This window comes from Ranitomeya imitator, chromosome 6 (assembly GCF_032444005.1).
Source record: "Ranitomeya imitator isolate aRanImi1 chromosome 6, aRanImi1.pri, whole genome shotgun sequence".
Lineage (NCBI taxonomy): Eukaryota > Metazoa > Chordata > Amphibia > Anura > Dendrobatidae > Ranitomeya > Ranitomeya imitator.
Genome location: NC_091287.1, coordinates 414,279,702 through 414,304,687, shown reverse-complemented (window position 1 = coordinate 414,304,687; position 24,986 = coordinate 414,279,702). Strand labels below are relative to the sequence as shown.

Here is a 24,986-nt window from a genome sequence, read left to right as displayed (position 1 = left end):
TGATTGGTCTTATTGAGCAATTATAAAATTCCATGGCATTGTGAATAAGACTGGGTTCAGGAACCATTTAGGATAAGTAGATACTATGAAGAGAACCACTCCTTAATCATTTACTCTTTCTTTAGCTGTGCTGTTGAGTGACGTTACCAGGCTCCTAAAATTTTGTGGATAACCGATACCTAATTAAACTTACTATTTTTTTTTCTTTCCCATTCATAGCCATGCCTCTTGGGTGCAGTGTTGAGATTTTTGCTACCGACGATCCAAATGCTACTGATGTCACTGATCAAGAGCTGCAGATCTATGAGAAACATGATACTCTTCTGCATGGACCACGGAAAAAGTTTGTAATTTTCAGTATTGCTTTTCTCATGGGGAAACGGTCAGGTTCGTTATTGCCATTAAGCACCAGATATAGGGTTAATCTGCAGGTTAATAGCATTATGAAGATGCTCAAACGCTGTACTAAGTGCGGCACCTGAGAGAAAATCAACTCGGCTGTAAGCACACCCCAGCACTGCAGTGCTCTGAGCTGTGACGGTAATTGCTTCAGGCACACATTCACGACTGAAAGCCGGCGGCTCCCGGGAGAAATGAAATTCATTTTCTCCAAAGTGCAACACGCAATATAGCGTATACCTATCTAATGTGTAGTAATGTTTCAATAGTTTGTTCACCCTATTCTGGAATGTAGTCTCTAATTTATCAAAACTTTTACGCCAAAAAAGTTGTGTGATGTAAAAGTTTTGAAAAGCTGCAAAATGTTTTCACAAGTTTCTCCCAATTCCGTCAAAATAGACAAAGCTGGAATAGGGATGTGACAGGGGTGTGATTCCACAGGAAGATGAAGAAAGGTGTATAGTCCAGCTTCTAAAATCTTGAAATGCTTTATTGGTGCATATAAATATAGCGTGATTAAAATCCTTGCTCAAAGGTGGATGCAGTCATGAGGATAGACAACGCGTTTCGATCTATGCAATCTTAATCATGTCTAACAGCATATGAACATTGCCAGTATGAAACCAATCACTGAGTTTCACAGTCACATGACTGAGAAGTCGCAGGTCCTACCATGCCAGTATTCATAGTACTAAGAAACCAATCACTGAGTTTCACAGTCACATGACTGAGAAGTCGCAGGTCCTACCATGTAACAATAAAACTAAATATAAATGAATAAAAACTATTTAACAATAATATAATATTTCGTTTTTCTTATTTAAATCTAACGGTGATCTCGTTTGTAAAGTGTATATCCAATATGCTTCCCTAGTTAGGAGGCGTCTTTTGATATCTCCACCACGATTTGAGCATTTAACCAATTCTATGCCCTGGACAGACATCGCTGCAATGTTACCTCCGTGGCAAGTAGCAAAATGTTTGGCAACCATAGATACATTTCGATTACCTCCGTTATAATTACTTGTATCTCTTATATGTTCAGAGTTTCTCGTTTTGAGCTTTCTGGTGGTACATCCCACATATGAAATTTTACACTGTGTACAGTTGATCTTGTATACCACATTTTTAGAGTGGCAATTTATAAAATCTCTAATTTTATAACTTTTAGAGTTATCATAATTAGTGAATGTATTGCCTAATTGGCTAGATGCACATGTGCTGCATGCAATAGTGCCGCATTTATAGAAGCTTTACGTTCCAACCACGTATTAGATTTAGGTTTGCATGTGTATTGACTTGGAGAAATTAAATCTCCTATGGTTGGGGCTCTTCTGGCTACTATGTTAATGCCATCATTTAGTATATTTGACAAAATGTCATCCTGTTCTAAAATAGGTAGCCGTTTCTGTATAATCGATTTGATCTCATTGAAATGTGAACTATACTGAAGGCAGACATATGGTTTATTTTGCTTTACTGCACTACTTTTTTAGATTTAAAATTAGATTTTAATAGATTTTCTCTATCTTTTTTTATCCACCATATTTCGGGCTCTTTTTAGGCACCATTTAGGATAGCTGCTCCTATCAAGTCGTGTTTCCAAATTGTCAAACTCCTTCTCTGTCTATTTTACTGCAATTTCTCTTGAGTCTAGTAAATTCTCCCACCGGTATGGATTTAATTGTGTGGGAGGGGTGACTACTCTTGGCGTGTAAAACCGTATTCCCACTCATGGGTTTGATATGTGTTTTGCTGTGAATAGATTTACCGCACTCACCCTCCAGTTCTAGATCAAGAACGATATACACTTTTTGCTGTGCCTGTGCGCAAACCTAATACCAAAATCATTACTATTGACATATTCCATGAATTCCGGTATGGCAGACACATCGCCCCCCAAATATGAAGGTGTCATCGATGTATCTGCCATACCAGAACAAATGATCAAGAAACGGGTTATGAACAGAATATATGTACACAGATTCCCAAAAAGCCATAGTCAGATTTGCTAGCGACGGGGAGTACTTGGCTCCCATAGGAACTCCAGTCCTTTGTCTGTAAATAGTCTTATTAAATGAAGAAAATAAGAAAAACTAAATATTATATCATTATTGTTAAATAGTTTTTATTCATTTATATTTAGTTTTATTGTTACATGGTAGGACCTGCGACTTCTCAGTCATGTGACTGTGAAACTCATAGTGATTGGTTTCTTGGTACTATGAATACTGGCATGGTAGGACCTGCGACTTCTCAGTCATGTGACTGTGAAACTCATAGTGATTGGTTTCTTAGTACTATGAATACTGGCAATGCTCATATGCTGTTAGACATGATTAAGATCACATAGATCGAAACGCGTTGTCTATCCTCATGACTGCATCCACCTTTGAGCAAGGATTTTAATCACGCCATATTTATATGCACCAATAAAGCATTTCAAGATTTTAGAAGCTGGACTATACACCTTTCTTCATCTTCCATTGCTGCACGTCTTGGTCAGGACAATATCTCTGTGCTCCTTCGGTCTGTCGGTGAGCTGGCTGTGGCTTTTTTAGCCTTATTTTTCTATATATTTGTGTGATGCCACACCTTGTCTAATTCATGATGACCTGTGGAGTTTTGTACTCCAGCAATCTCACGCCAGTCCCGGATTGGAGTAAAATGTTTTGACATAATGTAGAAAGTTGCACGTCTCATCATCAGATGCTTCAGATTTAGGAAGGCATGCACCTCTTAATGAATAAGGAGCATCTGATTCCACCAACCACCCTCAAGTCCGGCAAGAAAATTGCTGGTCTTGATGAATCGAGGCATAGTCTAAAGGTCTTCAAAGAACTGGAAGCAATCAATAAATGTAGCCTTGATAGATTTATTATTGATTTGATTCATTACAATGTACACGATGGTTTTTATTTTACTTTTTTTCTTTTCCTCGCTCATAGCAAGTCTAAAATTGTAAGCATGGAGTTCATACGGAAATATATCCATGTGGCTAAACTCCTAAAGCCTGTCCTGACGTCTGAGGCAGCAGATCACATTTCTCAAGAATATGCCAAACTTCGGAGCCATGATGAAATAAACAATGACAGAGCTAGAGTATGTAAATATATAATGGCAAATATATTACTATTGCATACTGATGGTTTTAGATTTTGTTAAGCAGACACGAAACCTTTCTTATTCGGGTGACATGTACACTTAAATGGCCTGTTAACTCGAATGAAAGAAAATTACTGTTTATGCCCTTTGTACTCGCATAGTCAACATTTTAGATGAGATAATCTCTCTACTGGATTAAATGAATATCTTTAGGATAGTGTAATTTTTCTATGGGTTTTACATCATGGGCAGAGATGAGCTAGCACTAAAATGGTCGGGTGCTCGTTGCTCGAACAAAGCCATGCCTAATACTGGAATGCTTATTTCGAGTGACCTGTATAACGGCAGTCAATAGGAAAGCCGAGCATTTTTTCCAGCACAACATTCAAAGAGTTCTGGGAGGCAGTGACCATGTTCAAATGGATGGGAAAAGTGCTGAATGGAAGGCGAACTGCATGGGGAAGAACCCTGGAAACATCTGACAAATGACAGAAAACAGTTGTCATGATTGGTACGTTCTCTAAACGTGATCTCTAGTCAGCAGTGGGGACCACAGGGATCTGTGGTAGGACCAATTCTTTTTAACCTCTTTATTGAGGGTATAATATCAGTCTTTGCGGTTGACACCAAAGGATGTAGGATACTAAAATTTAATCTTTTATAGTACAATATTGCAAAACGATCTGGATAAGATGTCTGGGCAGAAGCTTCGCAAATGAGGTTTAACCCCTTAACGACCGCCGATACACCTTTTAACGGCGGCAGTTAAGGGTACTTAATTAACGGCGCTGTGGAAAAAGTGTATAGCGCCCCCCAAAGCCGGATTTTCTCTGGGGTCTCGGTTGCCAGGGGTAGCTGAGACCCCACAGAACATGATTCAGGTCGGTTTTTACCGACCCCCAAGTTGCGATTGCCGCCAATTAACCGTTTACCGGCGGTCGCAAAAAAAAAGCTTTGCCATTTAATTTCTCTGTCCTCCGATGTGATCGCACATCAGAGGACAGAGAAATGGGGTCCCCGATCGCCCCCGATACTCACCCGTCTTCACTGGTGCTGCTCGTGGTTCCCCATGGGTGCTGCCATCTTCTTCCTGCCAAAAAATGGCGGGCGCATGCACAGTGCACCCACCGGCCGGCACCCGGAAGATCTTGTGGGTCTCGGCTGCCGGGGGTAGCCGAGACCCCAAAGAACATGATCGGGGTCGGGTTTTACCGACCCCTGTTTTGTGATCGCCGGTAAATAACCGTTTACCGGCGACCGCAAAAAAAATGCGGCGTGTTACTCTGTCCTCTGATGTGATCGCACATCAGAGGACAGAGAAATAGGGGGATTGGAGGGTTTCAACTGTTTAGGTACTTCAGGGGGTCTCCAAACGAGACAGCCAATTTTACGCTCAAAAAGTCAAATGGTTCTCTCTCCCTTCTGAGCTCTACCGTGCGCCCACACAGTGGTTTACCCCAACATATGGGGCATCAGCGTACTAAGTACTAGTTGGACAACAACTTTTGGGGTCCAGTTTCTCCTGTTACCCTTGTAAAAATAAAAAAAAATTGGGGGCTAAAAAATCTTTTTTGTTAAAAAAAAAAAAAAAAGTTTTTATTTTCACGTCTCTGCGTCATACTTCTGTGAAGCACTTGGGCATTCAAAATGCTCACCACACATCTAGATAAGTTCCTTGGGGGGTCTAGTTTCCAAAATGGGGTCACTTGTAGGGGGTTTCTACTGTTTAGGTACATCAGGGGCTCTGCAAACGCAACATAACGCCCGCAGACCATTCTATCAAAGTCTTCATTCCAAAACGGAGCTCCTTCCCTTCTGAGCTCTGCCATGTGCCTAAACAGTGGTCCCCCCCACATATGGGCGATCAGCGTACTCAGGAGAAATTGGACCCCAAAATTTATTTGGCAATTTATCCTGTTACCCTTGTGAAAGTAAAAATTTGGGGGTGAAAAGATCATTTTTGTGGAAAAAATATGATTTATTTTCATGACTCTACATTATAAACTTCTGTGAAGCAGTTGGGGGTTCATAGTACCCACCACACATCTAGATAAGCTCTTTGGGGGGGTCTAGTTTCCAAAATTGGGTCACTTGTGGGGGGTTTCTACTGTTTAAGTACATCAGGAGCTCTGCAAATGCAACATGACGCCCGCAAACCATTCCATCAGTCTGCATTTTAAAACGTCACTACTTCCCTTCCGAGCCCCGATGTGTGCCCAAGCAGTGGTCCCCCCCACACACAGCATACTCAGGACAAATTGGACACCAACTTTAGGGGTCCAATTTCTCCTGTTACACTTGGGAAAATAAAAAAAATTAGGGGCTAAAAAAATCATTTTTGTGGAAAAAAATATTTTTTATTTTCATTACTCACATGGGTGTTCAAAGTGCTCACCACACATCTAGATAAGTTCCTTGGGGGTGGACTAGTTTCCAAAATGGGGTCACTTGTGGGGGGTTTCTACTGTTTAGGTACATCAGGGGCTCTGCAAACGCAACATAACGTCCACATACCATTCTGTCAAAGTCTTCATTCCAAAACGGTGCTCCTTCGCTTCCAAGCTCTGCCATGCGCCCAAAAGTCCCCCCACCCCCACATATAGGGAATAGACGTACTCAGGATAAATTGCCCAATAAATTTTGTGGTCCAATTTCTCATGTTGCCCTTGAGAAAATAAAAAATTGCGAGCTAAAAAAATCATTTTTGAGGCGAAAAAAAGGATTGTTTGTTTTCCCGGCTCCACATTATAAATTTCTGTGAAGCACTTGGGGATTTAAAGTGCTCACCACACATCTAGATAGGTTCCATAATGGGTCTAGTTTCCAAAATAAGGTCACTTGTGGGGGGTTAGGCACATGAGGGGCTCTCCAAACGCAACATGGCATCCGATGTCAATTCCAGCCAATTCTGCATTGAAAAAGTAAAACTGCGCTCCTTCTCTTCCAAGCTCTGCCGTGCGCCTAAACAGTGGTTTACCCCCACATATGAGGTATCGGCGTATTCAGCAGAAATTGCACAACAAATTTTGTGGTTCATTGGTTCTGAAATAAAGTGTTTGCAAAAAAAAAGGTAAATGTTCATTTTTTTTCTGTCCACATTGTTTCAGTTCCTGTGAAGCACGTAAAGGGTTAATAAACTTCTTGAATGTGGTTTTGAGCACCTTAAGGCTGGAGTCACACTAGCGAGTTTTACAGACGTATGAGTGCAGAAAATACGTCCGTAAAACACGCCTAACAAACGTCCCAATTATTCTCTATGCCCCTGCTCCTATCTGCCGTATTTTACTGATCAGTATTATACGGCTTTCTATGTCCGTAGAAAATCGCAGCATGCTGCGTTTGTCACCGTATTGCGCAAAAAAAATGCCAATGAAAGTCTATGGAAGCCAGAAAAATACGGATTACATACGGACCAGCAGTGTGACTTGCGAGAAATACGCAGCGGTGTTAGAGAGAAAAGCCGGCAATTCAGTGCAGTGTACAGTAAAATCACACTGACAGCTTACAGTAGAATAGGTAGAATAAATGTGTACACATAGAATAGGTGTATATATATCTATATATATATATATATCAGTGAGACACATATATGTATATATATTATTACTTCATACAGCGCTAGATAGCTTTAAAGCCGGTAATTGAATTACCGGCTTTTGCTATCTCCTTCCTAAACCCGACATGATATGAGACATGGTTTACATACAGTAAACCATCTCATATCCCCCTTTTCAATCTATGTAACTATGTAATGCAGCAACGAAATGTACCCAAGAAGATGTAATACCCTATGGATGAGCAATATAATACAGATTAAAAATTTTTAACAAGTTTCTTTTGAGGGTTATATACAAACGAACTGTACCGGAGACATAATGCATTATGGCTGAGAAATGTATCCCATCAAAATTTTTCAACTTTTTTTGAGTCTTGTATATCACAAAAATGTACCCCAGAACACAGAATAGTGTATGAAAATGTTGCTTGTTTGTACATATTTCTTACCCAAAGTTTTTTTTTTTTTTTTTCTTGCACCATTATGTACCACGAAAATGTGACAGCACGAAATACTCTATGGATGAGTAATCTAATACGGAAATATTTTTCTACCCTTTTTGTACTTTTTATATACCAGAGTAATGCAACAATAACAGTGTTAAACTGTAGGGATGGTTCATTGAATACATAAAACTTTCAAAATATTTTTATTCCAAGTGTAGTTCATGTACTTATATAGTCATAAAGGCTTTGCAGAAAGTGCAAAGCCAGACAGAAATTGAGGGTCATCCATAGGCGCATGAAAGGCAGCTCACAGAGCTCATTAAAATATCGAATATTGCAAACCCTTTATGTGCTGTTGTCATCTGGTGTGTAAAAATGTGGGCAAATCTAGCTTTTTTTTGTGACAGGCGAAAGCGCCTGTCTGTAACGACTTCCTGCAGCACTAAAAACCCACTCAGATGAGATGTTAGCGGCAGGGTAGCACAACATCTCCAAGGCACGGTGGGACAACTCATGCCAGGTGTCTAGCTTTGAGACCCAATAGCTGAAAATCAGACACCAAGTAAAGACCTTTTTAGTTTAAATAAACTCACTCCCCTACCCTTTTACCCATTTATTAACCAAAAGATAAAAATCAAAAATCAAAGTAATACTAACTTTTTTTTAGAAATAATGAATGCCCATGTTCCATGACAATCCGTATAGTTTGGTGAGCGGTGCGACTGCTCACCACGCCAGCTGAAACACTGACCTGATCATGAGAACGTGGCTGCCTGTGACTGGCGGTGATGTCATTAAGGTCACTGGCAGCGGTTCTCATGCTCGTGTTCCAGCTGGCGTGGTGAGTGGTCACATCACTGAAGTGACCGGTCACCACATCATCTGGAGTTGGGATCTTTTTGGGACACGAGCATTATGGATTATTTTTTCCAAGGAAGAATTGAAATACTCTCTTGCCTGGCTACAAAAAATGTAACAAGCTGCGATACTTTCAAAAGTGGGTGCTACTAACCATGCAGGATGCCCAAACTTTTACATAGGACCTTTTTGCATTTTGCAATTTTAAAAATGTAAAGAATGAAAATATAATAGAACTTTTTGTATAAAATACAAAGGAAATGTGTCATCTTTAACTTTAGGCCTTTTAGAGCTCATTCTATCTTCAACTTTTCACAATAACAGTATTTTGACCAGGGGTGCCCAAACTTTTACAGGCCACTGTATATTTCTCTTCATATAATCACCAGACTGATGACCAAATCTAATATTCTGATGTCCATGATTAAGTCTTTTGGTCAACAAGAAGGGAGTGCTCGTCTTCTCTTTAGCAAACCTTTCTCCAGTTGGGCCACTTTACTTGAACAGATTCTCAATCGGTACTTCATTCCATTCCATCCCTTCTTTCTGTTATTAATACACAGCCAATTGTAATCTATAAATCTATTCATATGAATGTAGCTTCCAAATTACATTTTGTGGATGGAAAATGTCCATTGAGGTCGAAAGAAAGTGATTTAATATGCAGATTTATAATTGTGTGGTTACATCAGTAATTTATCCATTTTGCATCAATATTTTACTCCTATCGCATGGTCTTTTGTAGTTTGCCAATCTTGCTGTCAAGAAACAAATATGTAACACTTCTTATATTCTGAGGCAATTTCATTCCTCTAGTTATGGAAAGCGTAAGCTTTTTTTTGTCCATCTCGCTTCTATGGGAATTATGCCAGTTTCTCACTTTCATGAGACACCGATTGTGCTCTAATGGGAGGACTTGGGCCAACTGCTGATCTCTACCTGTGCTACCTGCTTCATATGTGCTTGTGAGGCCATAAGCTCATGTCAAGCGACCCGGCATGTCTGGTTGCTCACAGTAAAGAAACAAAGGTGGAATTATGACCATCATCATTTGTAACTGTTGGATATGATATGGTGGTTCCGATCAAAACTGGAGAGCAAAACGGCACTGTACGCTCTCCGGTATATTGACAAACCTTTATGGAATCCTAATGATCTGCAGTCGGTTGCATTAGGCTGCAGGAGCCACCGGTGTCAAATGTGAGACATTATTTTTTTTGTTCTGCTACTATGACAGAACATGATGAACAAACACAGATGTGAACAGTGCATTTTATCTGCCATTTGGAGGGATCACTGGGAGGCCGTATAGGAGGTGATTTAAAAGTTACAGCCAAATCTTCATCCTACTGGTACTTGCAGCTTTCCACCTACCATTATACTTACAGTGCCTACAAGTATTATTCAACCCCCTGCAGATTGAGCAGGTTTAATAAGATGCAAATAAGTTAGAGCCTTCAAACCTCAAACAAGAGCAGGATTTATTAACAGATGCATAAATCTTACAAACCAAAAAGTTTTGTTGCTCAGTTAAATTTTTATAAATTTTTAACATAAAAGTGTGGGTCAATTATTATTCAACCCCTAGGTTTAATATTTTGTGGAATAACCTTTGTTTGCAATTACAGCTAATAATCGTCTTTTATAAGACCTGATCAGGCCGGCACAGGTCTCTGGAGTTATCTTGGCCCACTCCTCCATGCAGATCTTCTCCAAGTTATCTAAGTTCTTTGGGTGTCTCATGTGGACTTTAATCTTTAGCTCCTTCCACAAGTTTTCAATTGGGTTAAGGTCAGAAGACTGACTAGGCCACTGCAACACCTTGATTTTTTGCCTCTTGAACCAGGCCTTGGTTTTCTTGGCTGTGTGCTTTGGGTCGTTGTCTTGTTGGAAGATGAAATGACGACCCATCTTAAGATCCTTGATGGAGGAGCGGAGGTTCTTGGCCAAAATCTCCAGGTAGGCCGTGCTATCCATCTTCCCATGGATGCGGACCAGATGGCCAGGCCCCTTGGCTGAGAAACAGCCCCACAGCATGATGCTGCCACCACCATGCTTGACTGTAGGGATGGTATTCTTGGGGTCGTATGCAGTGCCATCCAGTCTCCAAACGTCACGTGTGTGGTCGGCACCAAAGATCTCGATCTTGGTCTCATCAGACCAGAGAACCTTGAACCAGTCAGTCTCCGAGTCCTCCAAGTGATCATGAGCAAACTGTAGACGAGCCTTGACATGATGCTTTGAAAGTAAAGGTACCTTACGGGCTCGTCTGGAACGGAGACCATTGCGGTGGAGTACGTTACTTATGGTATTGACTGAAACCAATGTCCCCACTGCCATGAGATCTTCCCGGAGCTCCTTCCTTGTTGTCCTTGGGTTAGGCTTGACTCTTCGGACAAGCCTGGCCTCGGCACGGGAGGAAACTTTCAAAGGCTGTCCAGGCCATGGAAGGCTAACAGTAGTTCCATAAGCCTTCCACTTCCGGATGATGCTCCCAACAGTGGAGACAGGTAGGCCCAACTCCTTGGAAAGCGTTTTGTACCCCTTGCCAGCCTTGTGACCCTCCACGATCTTGTCTCTGATGGCCTTGGAATGCTCCTTTGTCTTTCCCATGTTGACCATGTATGAGTGCTGTTCACAAGTTTGGGGAGGGTCTTAAATAGTCAGAAAAGGCTGGAAAAAGAGATAATTAATCCAAACATGTGAAGCTCATTGTTCTTTGTGCCTTAACTACTTCTTAATACTTTAGGGGAACCAAACAGAATTCTGGTGGGTTGAGGGGTTGAATAATAAATGACCCTCTGAAAAGACTTTTCACAATTTAAAAAAAAATAAATAAACAAAGAAATAACATTCTTTTTTGCTGCAGTGCATTTCACACTTCCAGGCTGATCTACAGTCCAAATGTCACAATGCCAAGTTAATTCCAAATGTGTAAACCTGCAGGGGGTTGAATACTACTTGTAGGCGCACTGTACATTGACACACAACCAAAAAGTACGATTTTTCATCGGTCTCCCCAAATTCACACTAAAGCTACACCCTGAATATCGCGGTTAAGCTTTGATCATGGTAGCATTTCAACATTAACCCCTTACCGGCATCGGACGTACTATACCGTCCGATGCCGGCTCCCCTGCTTTGATGCAGGGCTCCGCGGTGAGCCCGCACCAAAGCCGGGACATGTCAGCTGTTTTGAACAGCTGACATGTGCCCGTAATAGGCGCGGGCAGAATTGCGATCTGCCCGCACCTATTAACTAGTTAAATGCCGCTGTCAAACGCAGACAGCGGCATTTAACTACCGCTTCCGGCCGGGCGGCCGGAAATGACGTCATCGCCGACCCCCGTCACATGTCCGGGGGTCGGCGATGCGTCTCCATTGTAGCCATAGAGGTCCTTGAGACCTCTATGGTTACTGATTGCCCGTCGCTGTGAGCGCCACCCTGTGGTCGGCGCTCACAGCACACGTGCAATTCTGCTACATAGCAGCGATCAGCAGATCGCTGCTATGTAGCAGAGCCGATCGGCTTGTGCCTGCTTCTAGCCTCTCATGGAGGCTATTGAAGCATGGCAAAAGTTAAAAAAAAAAGTTTAAAAAAATGTGAAAAAAATAAAAAAAACATAAAAGTTTAAATCACCCCCCTTTCGCCCCAATCAAAATAAATCAATAAAAAAAATATCAAATCTACGCATATTTGGTATCGCCGCGCTCAGAATTGCCCGATCTATCAAATAAAAAAAAGTATTAACCTGATCGCTAAACAGCGTAGCGGGAAAAAAACTCGAAACGCCAGAATTACGTTTTTTTGGTCGCCGCGACATTGCATTAAAATGCAATAACGGGCGATCAAAAGAATGTATCTGCACCGAAATGCTATCATTAAAAACGTCATCTCGGCACGCAAAAAATAAGCCCTCAACCGACCCCAGATCACGAAAAATGGAGACGCTACGAGTATCGGAAAATGGCGCAATTTTTTTTTTTTTTTTTTTAGCAAAGTTTGGAATTTTTTTTCACCACTTAGATAAAAAATAACCTAGTCATGTTTGGTGTCTATGAACTCGTAATGACCTGGAGAATCATAATGGCAGGTCATTTTTAGCATTTAGTGAACCTAGCAAAAAAGCCAAACAAAAAACCAATGTGGGATTGCACTTTTTTTGCAATTTCACCGCACTTGGAATTTTTTTCCCGTTTTCTAGTACACGACATGCTAAAACCAATGATGTCGTTCAAAAGTACAACTCGTCCCGCAAAAAATAAGCCCTCACATGGCCAAATTGACGGAAAAATAAAAAAGTTATGGCTCTGGGAAGGAGGGGAGCGAAAAACGAACACGGAAAAACGAAAAATCCCCTGGTCATGAAGGGGTTAAAGTTTTGATCTGTAATATAATGTCCAGCTATTAAATTGTAGCTATGGATAGTGTGGAAAATGTGTTACAGATGTCCTTTGCAAGGAAACTGTTTAGTGCAATATCTTTATATGAATGGTGTTGTCTTGCATTTGATAAGGCGGTCTTATTAAAAATAGACTAAATAACCTTATGGACTGTTAATATGTCTTTATTTTCTAGAATTTGATTTCCATTTTTTTTCATATATTTTTGTGACCTTTATCTAGACTATGCCAGTTACTGCGAGAGCGCTTGAAACGATGATCCGATTGGCTACAGCTCATGCTAAAGTCAGAATGAGTAAAACCATTGATCGTCAGGATGCAGAAATGGCACTTGAACTTGTTCAGTTTGCGTATTTTAAAAAGGTTTGTACAATTCTGGTTAGCATAAAATAAAGTAGATGAATTAATCTTTAGGTTAATATTGGTTAATTGCAGATTTATTGCGATGTAAGGCTTTCTAACATGTTGCTTTACAAAACACTGTGGTGTAGTCAGATCCTCCCAATGTTTGTAACATTGTAATGTTTGTAACAACCGTATATAAGACATGACTTTTTATGTTCAAAATATTTATGTAACGTATTTCTATAGTTCTTATAGCTTATGAAACGTATTAAACATTTTTTTTTTTTTTTAGATATTGCCAAAGGAGAAGAAAGTGGAAAAAGATTCTAATTTAAGTCAAGAAACTCCAAGCCAAGAAGGAATACGGTATTTGTGAAGCACTGATTATGCTTGGTTAACACATAAGAAACAGTGTTAATGTTAATTTTCTTTCAGAAAAAGTTCAAGACGTGCAGGGAAAATGTCTGACTCTCAAGATTCCGTGGACCCGTATGATTTTAGCCAGGATGACAGTCAGAATCAATGTAAGTACATGCCTTTAACATTATTGTTCAAACTAAAATGATAAAATAAAAAGTAATGATCAGTGTCAAGATATCGCAGAGCCACCCGCTGTGATCTGTGTTGTACAGATCTACAGCATACTGCCACCTATCATACGGACAATTACACGATTCACCAATGATTATTGGAGCAAGCTGCATGCTGTTTCCACTAATAGGCTGGTTATCGGCACACTAACTATGCGTATGGTATATACTCTTCTGATTCCAACGTATGGAATATATGTATATACTCCCAATACAGTCACTGCGAACTCCACAATAACCCAGGACTACTCGCCATCATCGCCAGTCATTTTTTAATTTTTTTATTTTTATTCAGGCTGATTGTAGCCATGGTTTTGGTAGCATATGGCTTAAGAGGTGTGGGTTACAGAACAAAAGGAACAGAACTATCTAATTTTATATTTAATTCACAATGAGGCAGCATTTATTTAAGGTACCGTCACACTGAACGATATCGCTAGCGATCCGTGACGTTGCAGCGTCCTGGCTAGCGATATCGTTCAGTTTGACACACAGCAGCGATCAGGATCCTGCTGTGATGTCGTTGGTCGCTGCAGAAAGTCCAGCACTTTATTTCGTCGCTGGACTTCCTGCTGACATCGCTGAATCTGCGTGTGTGACGCCGATTCAGCGATGTCTTCGCTGGTAACCAGTGTAAACATCGGGTTGCTAAGCGCAGGGCCGCGCTTAGTAACCCGATGGTAACCAGGGTAAACAGCGTAAAAGTAAAAAAAAACAAAAAAACACTACATACTTACCTTCCGCTGTCTGTCCCTCGGCGCTCTGCTTCTCTGCCCTGTGTAAGCACAGCGGCCGGAAAGCAGAGCGGTGACGTCACCGCTGTGCTTACACAGGGCAGAGAAGCAGTAGTGTAGTGTTTGGTTTTTTTTTTACTTTTACGCTGGTAACCAGGGTAAACATCGGGTTACTAAGCGCGGCCCTGCGCTTAGTAACCCGACGTTTACCCTGGTTACCGGCATAGTTGGTCGCTGGAGAGCGGTCTGTGTGACAGCTCTCCAGCGATCAAACAGCGACGCTGCAGCGATCCGGATCGTTGTCGGTATCGCTGCAGCGTCGCTTAGTGTGACGGTACCTTAAAATATCGTAGTTACTTACCGATAACGGTATTTCTCTGATCCCATGACGGCACTAACGAGAGAGAGGGATCCGCCCTCAGGGACAGGAAACCCACAGGTTCAAAAAGGCGGGACCTCTCCTCCACCTCAGTTTGGTTTACAGAGCCTTGCAGGGAATTTCTGCTGTAACTTAATTGGTTATTTTTACACAACAAAATATAACTATATAACTTATATAAGCTCCTTTATTTATATATATATATATATAATATATATACATATTTATTTTTATTTTTTTTTTTTATGCACACCTCGTGACTTAAATTATTAGTAGTGTGGGCACCCATACGTGAAGGGAGGGAATATACAGGTGCCGTCATGGGATCAGAGAAATACCGTTATCGGTAAGTAACTACGATATTCTCTTACCCCATGACGGCACTAACGAGAGAATTTCAAAGAATGAAAGTTTAGGGTGGGACTACTGCCTCAAGAACTCTCCTACCAAAAGTTAAGTCTGAGGGAGAAGATAGATTAAGCTGATAGTGCTTGAAGAATGTAGAGGGGGAAGACCAAGTGGCTGCTCTACATATTTGATCTATTGATGCTCCACCACGTTCAGCCCAAGAGGTTGCCACCGACCTGGTTGAATGAGCCTTAATTGTGTCCGGAGCTTGTTCTCCGGAAGAGGTATATGACATCTTGATGGCATCTCTTACCCACCTTGCCAACGTGGCTTTCGATGCCTTGTGACCCTTATTTGGTCCCTGAAAGCAGACAGAGCCCTCCCTTTCCTACACTCCCTTGTGGCTGATAGTGTGTTAGACATCTCTTTACATCTAGTGTGTGTAGAGCCTCCTCTTTTTTGTTTTTTGGATTGGGGCAAAAAGATGGTAACGCTATCTCTTGAGATCTGTGGAATTTTGACGCCACTTTGGGAAGGTAAGAAGGGTCAGTTTTAAGGATTACTCTGTCATCTAATATTTGGGTTAGAGGTGGGTAAGCTGATAAGGCCTGCAGATCACTAATCCTGCGAGCTGAGGTTAGGGCCACCAATAAACAGGTTTTCCAAGATATTATTTTCAGTGAAGCCTGAGATAAAGGTTCGAACGGTGCCTTAGTTAGTGCTGAAAGGACTAAGTTCAGATCCCAGGGAGGAGCGGTGAGATGTATAACTGGTCTGGACCTAGTAGATGCTCTAATAAATCTTTTTACCCAGTGATTCGCCGCCAAATTCTGGTTGTAAAAGGCACCCAATGCTGCAATCTGAACTTTCAGAGTGTTTGTTGCTAGGCCTTTCTCTAATCCTTTTTGAAGAAATTCTAGAATTTCCTGAATTGGCATCTGATTTGATAGGATAACCCCTGACGTGGAGAGGAACTTTTTCCAGACTTTGCCGTATGCTCTGGTAGTTATAGGTTTTCTACTGGCCAGCAGGGTAGAAATTAGATTTGAAGAAAACCCCCTTTTTGTTAATAATTCCCTTTCAAAAGCCAGGCCGTCATGTGCAAACTTTTTATTTGTGGGTGATTCACTGGCTCTTGATGCAGAAGGTCTGGGATATCTGGGAGTACCCATGGATCCGCTATGGACATTAGGCGTAGCCATGGGAACCATACTCTTTTCGGCCAGAACGGAGCTATCAATATCACTTTGGCTCTGTCTTCCCTGATTTTCTTCAAGACTAAGGGAATTAGAGCTATCGGAGGAAACACATAAGCTAGATGGAATTTCCATGGAATTAACAACGTGTCTATAGCCACTGGACTCCCCCGAGGATCTATCGAGCAGAAGGCCTCCGTTTTCCGATTTTGATTGTTTGCAAATAGATCTATATCCGGGGCCCCCCAAAGATCCACTATGCGTTTGAATATTTTTGTATTTAACTCCCATTCCCCCTGTTTTAATTGGGTTCTGCTTAGAAAATCTGCAGTTTGATTTTCTGACCCTTTTATGTGAAGGGCTGTCAGGGAGGACAAGTTGGCTTCTGCTTGCGACATGATGAAATTTGTCACTTTCATTAGGGATTGAGACCTCGTCCCTCCCTGATGATTTAAATATGCTACTACCACCCTGTTGTCAGTCAGTACTCTCACGTGGTGGGAACGGAGGGATGTTAAAAAATGATTGATGGCGTACTGAACTGCTAAAAGCTCTTTCATGTTTGAAGTAAGGTCTTTTTCTTCCCCTGACCAAGGACCTTGGGCAATTTGCCTGTTTAGGTGGGCCCCCCACCCCCAAGGACTTGCGTCTGTGGTCAGGATTATCGAGACCGGCCACACCCATGGAACCCCCCTCCTGAGATTGGACGGATTTGTCCACCAGGCTAAGGAAGTTTTTGTCCGAGAGGATATTTTTAATTGCTTCTCTAAATTTCCTCCTGCGTGGGATACCGCTTCTAGTATTTCCCACTGGAGATCTCTCGAGTGGCTCTGAGCCCACTGGACCGCTGGGATACAGGATGTCATTGACCCCAGTATGGACATGGCTTTCCTTAGAGTGATCAGAGGAGAGACACTCAACTGATTCACTAGATGTATCATATTGGATACTTTCTCTTCCGGTAGACGACACTCTTGCTTCGTTGAATCTATTACTATCCCTAAGTACAGCTGCACTTGAGACGGGATAAGCCTGGACTTTTCCAGGTTCAGAAACCATCCTAGATTCGATAGGGCTACCATCACTCTGTTTAGTTGCTGGCTGCAATGTAGAGAGGAACTGCCCATCACTAGTAGGTCGTCCAGATAAGGTACAATCAATATGTTTTGTTCCCTTATATGGGCCATTACTTCCGCCATTAATTTTGTAAATACCCTTGGGGCAATGGCTAGACCAAACGGAAGAGCTCTGTATTGGTAATGTTTTAGTCTCCCTTGTATCATCACTGCCACTCTGAGGTATTTTCGGAACTCCGGATGGATTGGCACATGATAATACGCGTCTTTTAAGTCTATAACAGTCATGAAACAAGACGGGATAAGGGATCTGACACATGATTTTATTGTTTCCATTTTGAATTTTTCTATCACCAGGTATTTGTTTAGTTGTTTCAAATTTATTATCACCCTGAAAGTTCCGTCCGGCTTCGTTCGAAGAAAAAGCGGAGAATAAAATCCCCTCGTCTCTTCCTGTCGCGGAACTTCCTGTAAGACTTTCTTTTCCAGAAGACTGAGAACTTCCCTCTGGATACTCAGTTGCTCGATCTCCGACTTTCTTTGTGGTGTAACCACAAACTGACTGTGTGGCATTGTGTGAAAAGCTAGTTTTAGGCCCGTCTTTATGATGTTTAAAGTCCAGGCACTTCCAGAAATTTTTTCCCAGGTTTGAAGAAAGTGGGTCAGTCTCCCTCCTACCTGGGGCGCACCCTCATTGTGGCTGTTTTTTATTATCCGGTTTGTTAGACATAAACCCTCCTTTTTTGAATTTTCTGTCTTCCCACCCCTCCTTTTGGTTTTTTGGGGGGCGTCTTTGTGTGAACCTCCTCCCTCGAAAGGGCCGCCTGTAAGACTGATTTGGGAATCCTGGAAAGGCTTTCTTTTTATCCACCGCTTTTTCGAGGACATCGTCTAGGGTGGGACCGAACAAATATTCACCTTCACACGGTATGGAACACAACTTGGCTTTAGTTTGCAGATCCCCCGGCCAGCACTTCAGCCATAGTGCTCTCCTAGCCGCATTTGAGAAAGAAGCTGATCTCGCCGTCAGCCTAACTGAGTCTATTGAGGCATCTGCTAGATACGCAGCGGCACCTCTCATTGCTGACACTGAGTCCAGTATAGACTCTCTCGGGGTTTTATTTTTTAATTGAGTTTCTAAATGATCCAGCCAGACCATCAGAGCTCTCGCTGTACAAGTAGCGGCTATACCGGGTTTTAGCCCCCCCGCTGGCGGCCTCCCAGGACCCCTTTAGAAAGACATCGGCCTTTTTATCCATAGGATCCTTGAGGGTCCCCATATCCTCAAAAGGCAGAGCGAATTTTTTGGAGGCTTTCGCAATGGCGACGTCTAATTTTGGCGCCTTTCCCCATGATGCGCAGGCTGGGTCGTCAAATGGGTATTTTTGGGTGTTAACAGTACTTACTTTTTTGTCTGGTCTTTTCCACTCCTTTTTTATAAGGGCTTGAATTTTTTCGTTTAATGGGAACACTCTGTACTTCTTTTGTTCCAGGCCACTAAACATAAGATCTTGTACAGATTTTTTGGAACGAGTGTCTGCCAGACCCATTGTCGCCCTAACCATTTTTACCAGCGCATCCGTTTCATCTATTGGGAAACAGTTGCGACCGCTTTCTGAAGATGTGGAGGAGGATGCTGAAGCTGTAGAGCTATCTGAATCCTCACTCGAGCTATCTCCCTCGCTGGAGCTGTAATCTGGAGTTTTTTCTTTACGTTTTCTTTTACGGTTTTTTACACTTTTTAGTGCGTCTGCCACTTGGGTTTTAATTAAGTCTTTTAATTCAGATGTGAAACTCGGCGTCTCCTCATTAATGGTGTTCCTAATACATGACGCACAGAGTTTTTTAACCCATGAATCTGGCAAATCTGCTGAACAAAGCGGGCACACTTTATGTTTACTTTTCCCTTGGCATTTCTTTCCCTAGGAAACAATAAACCCCTATTAGAATATACACTTTCACGGAGGTCACTTACCCTCCTAATGTGAGGAAGATACCGGTTGTGGCTTTGAGGATGCCTCCTCCACTTGAACCACCGTCTCCCTCCTGGATCCACCAGAGCCTCTGCTGCGCTGGGATCCTGAGCTGCTGCGCTGCGTAGGTTTCCGTGACGAATGGCGCTCCTTCGGATTCTTTGTCACAGGGGCCTGTGAAATTTCTTCCACCGACTGCTCTATTCCACTCATGGTGGTGTCTTTTGAGCAGCGGTATGCCCCTTCTCTTCCTGCTATATACTAACAGTGCGGCGCAAGGCGACTTCCGGATTACCCAGAGGTCCCCTGCGCCGCCCCGGAAGTGACCCCCGCGCCTGCGCAGTAAGTCGCGCCAGCCTCGCGCGCGCTCCATTAGCCGCCGGCTTCACAGAAGGGACGGAGGGATCCCCGCAGCCGCCGCTGCCCATACCAGAGCCTCCTGTTGGTGACCGGCGTCACCCCCTTCTCTGAGCTCCGTCAGACCGGCGGTTTCCCAGGTAACCGCCGCTACCTATTACCGGCTGATTTGTAGGAAAAGAGAAGAAGCAGACTTGTTCCTCTTCACTGCTTCTTCTCCACACATACCAACAGGGCCCGCCGACCCCAGAATGTGTCCTCAGGGAGGATATCCACCCGGAACCGCGGCAGGGCCCCCCGCTGCCTGAATTCGGTCCGATGGTCCCTGGAATCCCGCGACGAACGGTGAGCTGTGGGTTCCCCGTCAGGGACAGGAAACCGAACTGAGGTGGAGGAGAGGTCCCGCCTTTTTAACCTGTGGGTTTCCTGTCCCTGAGGGCGGATCCCTCTCTCTCGTTAGTGTCGTCATGGGGTAAGAGAAAACAAATTTACAGAAGATTTTATAAAGGGGACAAAACAATACAGCACAAACAATACATAGAATTAAAAGGGAATAACAGAAGAAACTTACTACGCCACTCAGATGAGTCAACTTAGCCAAAGGAGAGCACATAGATTTAGGGGATGTTCAGCGAAAGACATTCATGCAGACACTGTATATCTCTACAGGAACCAAGATCATAATGTGTCTTGACCTTTTATCAGTATCCGAGTTAAACCCCCACACCGTGATTCCCTCACATGGAACGGGTTGTGGGATGTTCTCAGCCCTTCAGAGTTTTATGAAATCCCCAACTTATGTGATAACCTCATTCCTGATGATCACAGAAGTTTGATATCGCCACCATATTTTCCATTGGGATTTTGCCTTTCCACAGATCAAACATGACATGGCTGTTGTCGGTTATCTGGCCACTATGGATTTGTGGCTTATAGTCAGGGGGTGGCAGTGAGGAGAAAACATGCATATTCTTCCCCGATTAACCCTGAAGTTGAGAATGTATGTCCCATCACGGTAGGATTTATAGAAGCCCCAATATTCATTCTTTTTATTGGTGTCTGTTTCAAAGATGTTTGAATGAAAGGAATGTGCACATGTGAAGAATAGCTGTCTGTAGGGAGGTGAGAGATCCCCTTTAATCCTTTCCAAAACTTAAAAGCCTTTCCCTGTCTTAACTATTTGACCAATCTGTAACTTTGTTCATGCTCAACAGACACCTTTGTATCTCACAAAGGATCTGCCTGCATGTTAATTAGGATAGCTCACTTTTTTGTCTCCAATGGAAGTCTATTTTAAGAGTGTCAGCTAATTTGCAAGCTCTTGTTCCACTACAAAAGAGAAGGGAAGAAGGGAGGGGGTGCCACAGGACAGAGTCTTGGATATTTTAATATTTATACAATCAATATGATTTTCAGGGCTGGAGGCATGATTGACAGCTACCTCTTCATGCACACTTATAATTCAATCAGTGAGAAGGACCATCCCCTTGAATGAAACGCCTCAATGATCAGCAATTTTAATGAATGAAATCCAAGCTATAATGAATCTTTTCCTCTAAACCACTTTTAATTTGTTCAGCACGTTCAGCTCTATAACATGATGCTGGCATACCAGTCTACATAAATCGGTGTGAGTGGTTCTCTTTAAGTACATCCTGAGGCCATCTTCACTGACAAGTGTGCTGAAAACTTAACCTTTCAATAGTCTCTTAAGGGTCATTTTGCTGGAATTGTATGGTATAAATATACTTGAACATGTTTAAAATATTGCAATAAGCAAATAACTATGTAACCATTATTCTTGTAGCGCCGTGTGCTAATTGCAGGCCTTCTCTGAATCTGTTTTTTCACACCATAGCTCTACGTATGAGAACTCCAAGGAAGGTTTCTGAAAGTCAGGGGATGATCAACACCAAGAGTTCACTGAGTCAGAAGAGGTAAGAAGAATTAAGGGGGCAATTCTTCAACTGTGTTCTGTCAGTGTACTGGTGTAAAACACTTTAAAATGTCTCAAATTTTTCTGAGTGCAAAAACGTAACAACTCTTGTCTTCACACTAGTTTGAAGCAACTCTGCCAAAATAGGCAGAACTGGGGAAAAGACAAGGTTGGATGGGTTGTGGTTATGTCCACCCATCAAATTCTGCAAGAGTGCTGGTATTTTTTGGTCCAGAGATCCTATTTCAGTCCTTAGCTGGGGTAGTATTTCTGCCATAAAGCAATGGGGGAGCATACCACTGAGAAGATGTGCCGAATTAACTGGTGTGTGCCTTTTTAGATGAATTCGGGACACCGCATACTCTAGCGAGCCCTTTATTAAGACTTAATAAACGCCAGTCTTAATGAATCGGCCCCAAAGGGTTTTTTAGGGTATAAAATATGCTCACTTTTTAGTATTACATATACTTGATCCATCATTTATATCAGACTAGTGATGAAATTGCTTTGACTGAAGCACTTCCGTGGTACAGAGGGGTGGCAGAAGGGTGCATCGCCTAGAGTGATGACTGGACGGTAATCTCCCACAGAATTGTGAGCCAGGAGTTATACATCTGCCTTCTGACTGCATAATTATTCATCTAGATTATCTTAAATTGGCAAATAAATTATGTTACCACAGAGATAGTACTGGATCCAGCTGACTAGGAATTTCATGATGCATCAGCACAACATCACAGAGTATAGGAAGAATAAAATGCAGGTGAAGTTTGGGAAACAAGATGAAGCCTGAAAAAAATCAAAGAGGAACCTGACCCTCAGAAGTGCAATATACAGTATATGAAAAAGTACAAGTGTTGAGGGAAAAAATTACTGGACTTCGTCTGTAAAGTTATTGTATAAATGCAAAACTACAGGGTGGGAGCTGTATATGGATACACCTAAATAAAATGGGAATGGTTGGTGATATTAACGTCCTGTTTGTAGCACATTAGTATATGGGAGGTGAAAAACTTATCAAGATGGGTGGTGACCATGGCGGTCATTTTGAAGTCTGCCATTTTGAATCCAACTTGATTTTTTCCAATGGGAAGTGGGTCATGTGACACATCAAACTTATTGAGAATTTCACAAGAAAAACAATGGCGTGCTTGGTTTTGACGTAACTTTATTCTTTCATGCGTTATTTACAAGTTTATCTTTGTTATCCCCAGCGACATGTCAATGGCTGTAAACACGTGAGGAGCAGATAGAAATTGTGTTTATCTGGTGAATATAGTTCCCGGGTCATTGCAGCAGATTTCAATGCAAGACACCCTACGCAAGAAAACTGTCACCATTCTCATGTTATTTAGGAGTATCCATATAAATGGCCCACCCAAAAAAGTTTGCCTCATCGGTGAACATAATGTTCTGTGAAAGCTGAGGATCCTGTTCCAATTTTTGTTTTGCCCATTCTGCAAATTCAGCGCGCTGATCTGGCATCAGTCAAACATCCCTTCGGCAGATATTAGCTACTCACAAATGGCACCCTTACAAAATCCAGCTGCTGCAGCATCTCAACGAGGATGACCCAGATAGGCGCAAATCATGTTGTGTTCCTGTGTAGTCGGCGGGCACATCAAAATGACGCATCCGCATACAACGCATGTTCCTGCGTACCCAATGTTAAAGATAGGTACGCAGGACGCATGTAGAAGTAAGCGGAGCTTAAGGGAGGAAGTATGCAGCTTTAATGTGTGACACCTTGTAATTTTGCTGTTTAACTGATTATTTGTTTGTGAGCTTTGAAGTCATGAAATGTTTTTATTTCCTCCACAGAGTAAAAGAATTCAAAGCTTCTCTGTTAAAAGCATTCAAGACCACACGTTCCCAATCTATTGCTGTTAGTCAGTTGCTTGAACTAATCAATAATGGGAATCCTGAACCATTCCAGGCTTCTGAAGTAAAGGAAGAGCTGGACAACATGCAAAATGAAAACCAAGTCATGTTGGCAGATGATGTGGTGTTCTTGATTTAACTGTGTCCCTGAAAACAGATTGCATTATTCTGACTTTTTTGGTTTTGCCTTTTTTGTACACTTCATATGTTTATTTTGCAAGTATTTATAGCAAAAATAAAATGAAAGCTGTTGCTCTGGATTTTATTTAATCGGTTGGTAAACGCAGACTCTGAGAAGGGATAGTTCTGGTAGTGGACACCCCCTTAAATTACAGTTCTCCCTAGTGCGGAGCCATTTCAGCAGAGTCTGCTCTGGCTCTCCCGAGGTTTGTCTGACATTGGATGCTGGGCTTACATGAGTGTGACGGGGTTTGCAACAGAGCAGGAAGAGACACCAGGCTGATAAACAATCCAACAAGATTTATTGGAACAGGGAACTGGGACAACACAGATGAAAGTAATTCTGCAGCGACCGTACTTTAATATATCACTGAGTGATAACTGGATTGTGGGGCTATTGGGGGGCTGTATTGCATTCTATGGGGGCTGTGCTGTATTGCATTCCATGGGGGCTGTGCTGCATTACATTCTATGGGGGGCTGTGCTGCATTAAATTCTATGGGGGCTGGGCTGCATGACATTCTATGGGGGCTGGCTGCATGACATTCTATGGGGGCTGTGCTGTATTACATTCTATGGGGGCTGGCTGCATGACATTCTATGGGGGCTGTGCTGCATGACATTCTATGGGGGGCTGGGCTGCATGACATTCTATGGGGGGCTGGGCTGCATGACATTCTATGGGGGCTGGCTGCATTACATTCTATGGGGGCTGGGCTGCATGACATTCTATGGGGGCTGGCTGCATGACATTCTATGGGGGCTGTGCTGCATGACATTCTATGGGGGCTGGGCTGCATGACATTCTATGGGGGCTGGCTGCATTACATTCTATGGGGGAGGGCTGTATTACATTCTATGGGGTGCTGTATTATATTCTATGGAGGGGCTACATTATATTCTATGGGGGGCTGCATTATGCTCTATGAGGGGGCTACCATATATTATATATACAGGGGCTGCATTATATTCTCTGGGGGGGTTACATTATACTCAGGGGGTTACAATATATTCTGTGAGGTGGCTGCATTATACTCTGGGGTGGCATCATTATACTATATGTGGGCTGCATTATACTGTATCGAGGACTATGGGGAATACATTATACTATATGAAGAACTATGGGGTGCATTATACTATGGGAAGTGAATTGTACTACATGGATGACAATGGCGGGGCATTATACTATATGGAGCACTATGAGGAATATATTATACTATTTG

General features: G+C 42.3%; 1 protein-coding gene across 2 annotated transcripts in view; it reads left to right on the top strand.

Moving 5' to 3' along the window:
- Positions 1–23,835, top strand: part of LOC138642786 (maternal DNA replication licensing factor mcm3) — a 66,785-nt gene extending 42,950 nt beyond the window's left edge. For both annotated transcript variants that reach the window (XM_069731259.1, XM_069731260.1), the window contains 7 exons: positions 220–343; positions 3,348–3,501; positions 12,991–13,131; positions 13,406–13,479; positions 13,549–13,637; positions 21,625–21,703; positions 23,524–23,835. In XM_069731259.1, the coding sequence (XP_069587360.1) occupies positions 220–343; positions 3,348–3,501; positions 12,991–13,131; positions 13,406–13,479; positions 13,549–13,637; positions 21,625–21,703; positions 23,524–23,722 (860 nt within the window). In that variant the 3' untranslated portion in view covers positions 23,723–23,835. The remainder of the gene's footprint in view (positions 1–219; positions 344–3,347; positions 3,502–12,990; positions 13,132–13,405; positions 13,480–13,548; positions 13,638–21,624; positions 21,704–23,523) is intronic.
- Positions 23,836–24,986: the final 1,151 nt, after the last annotated feature.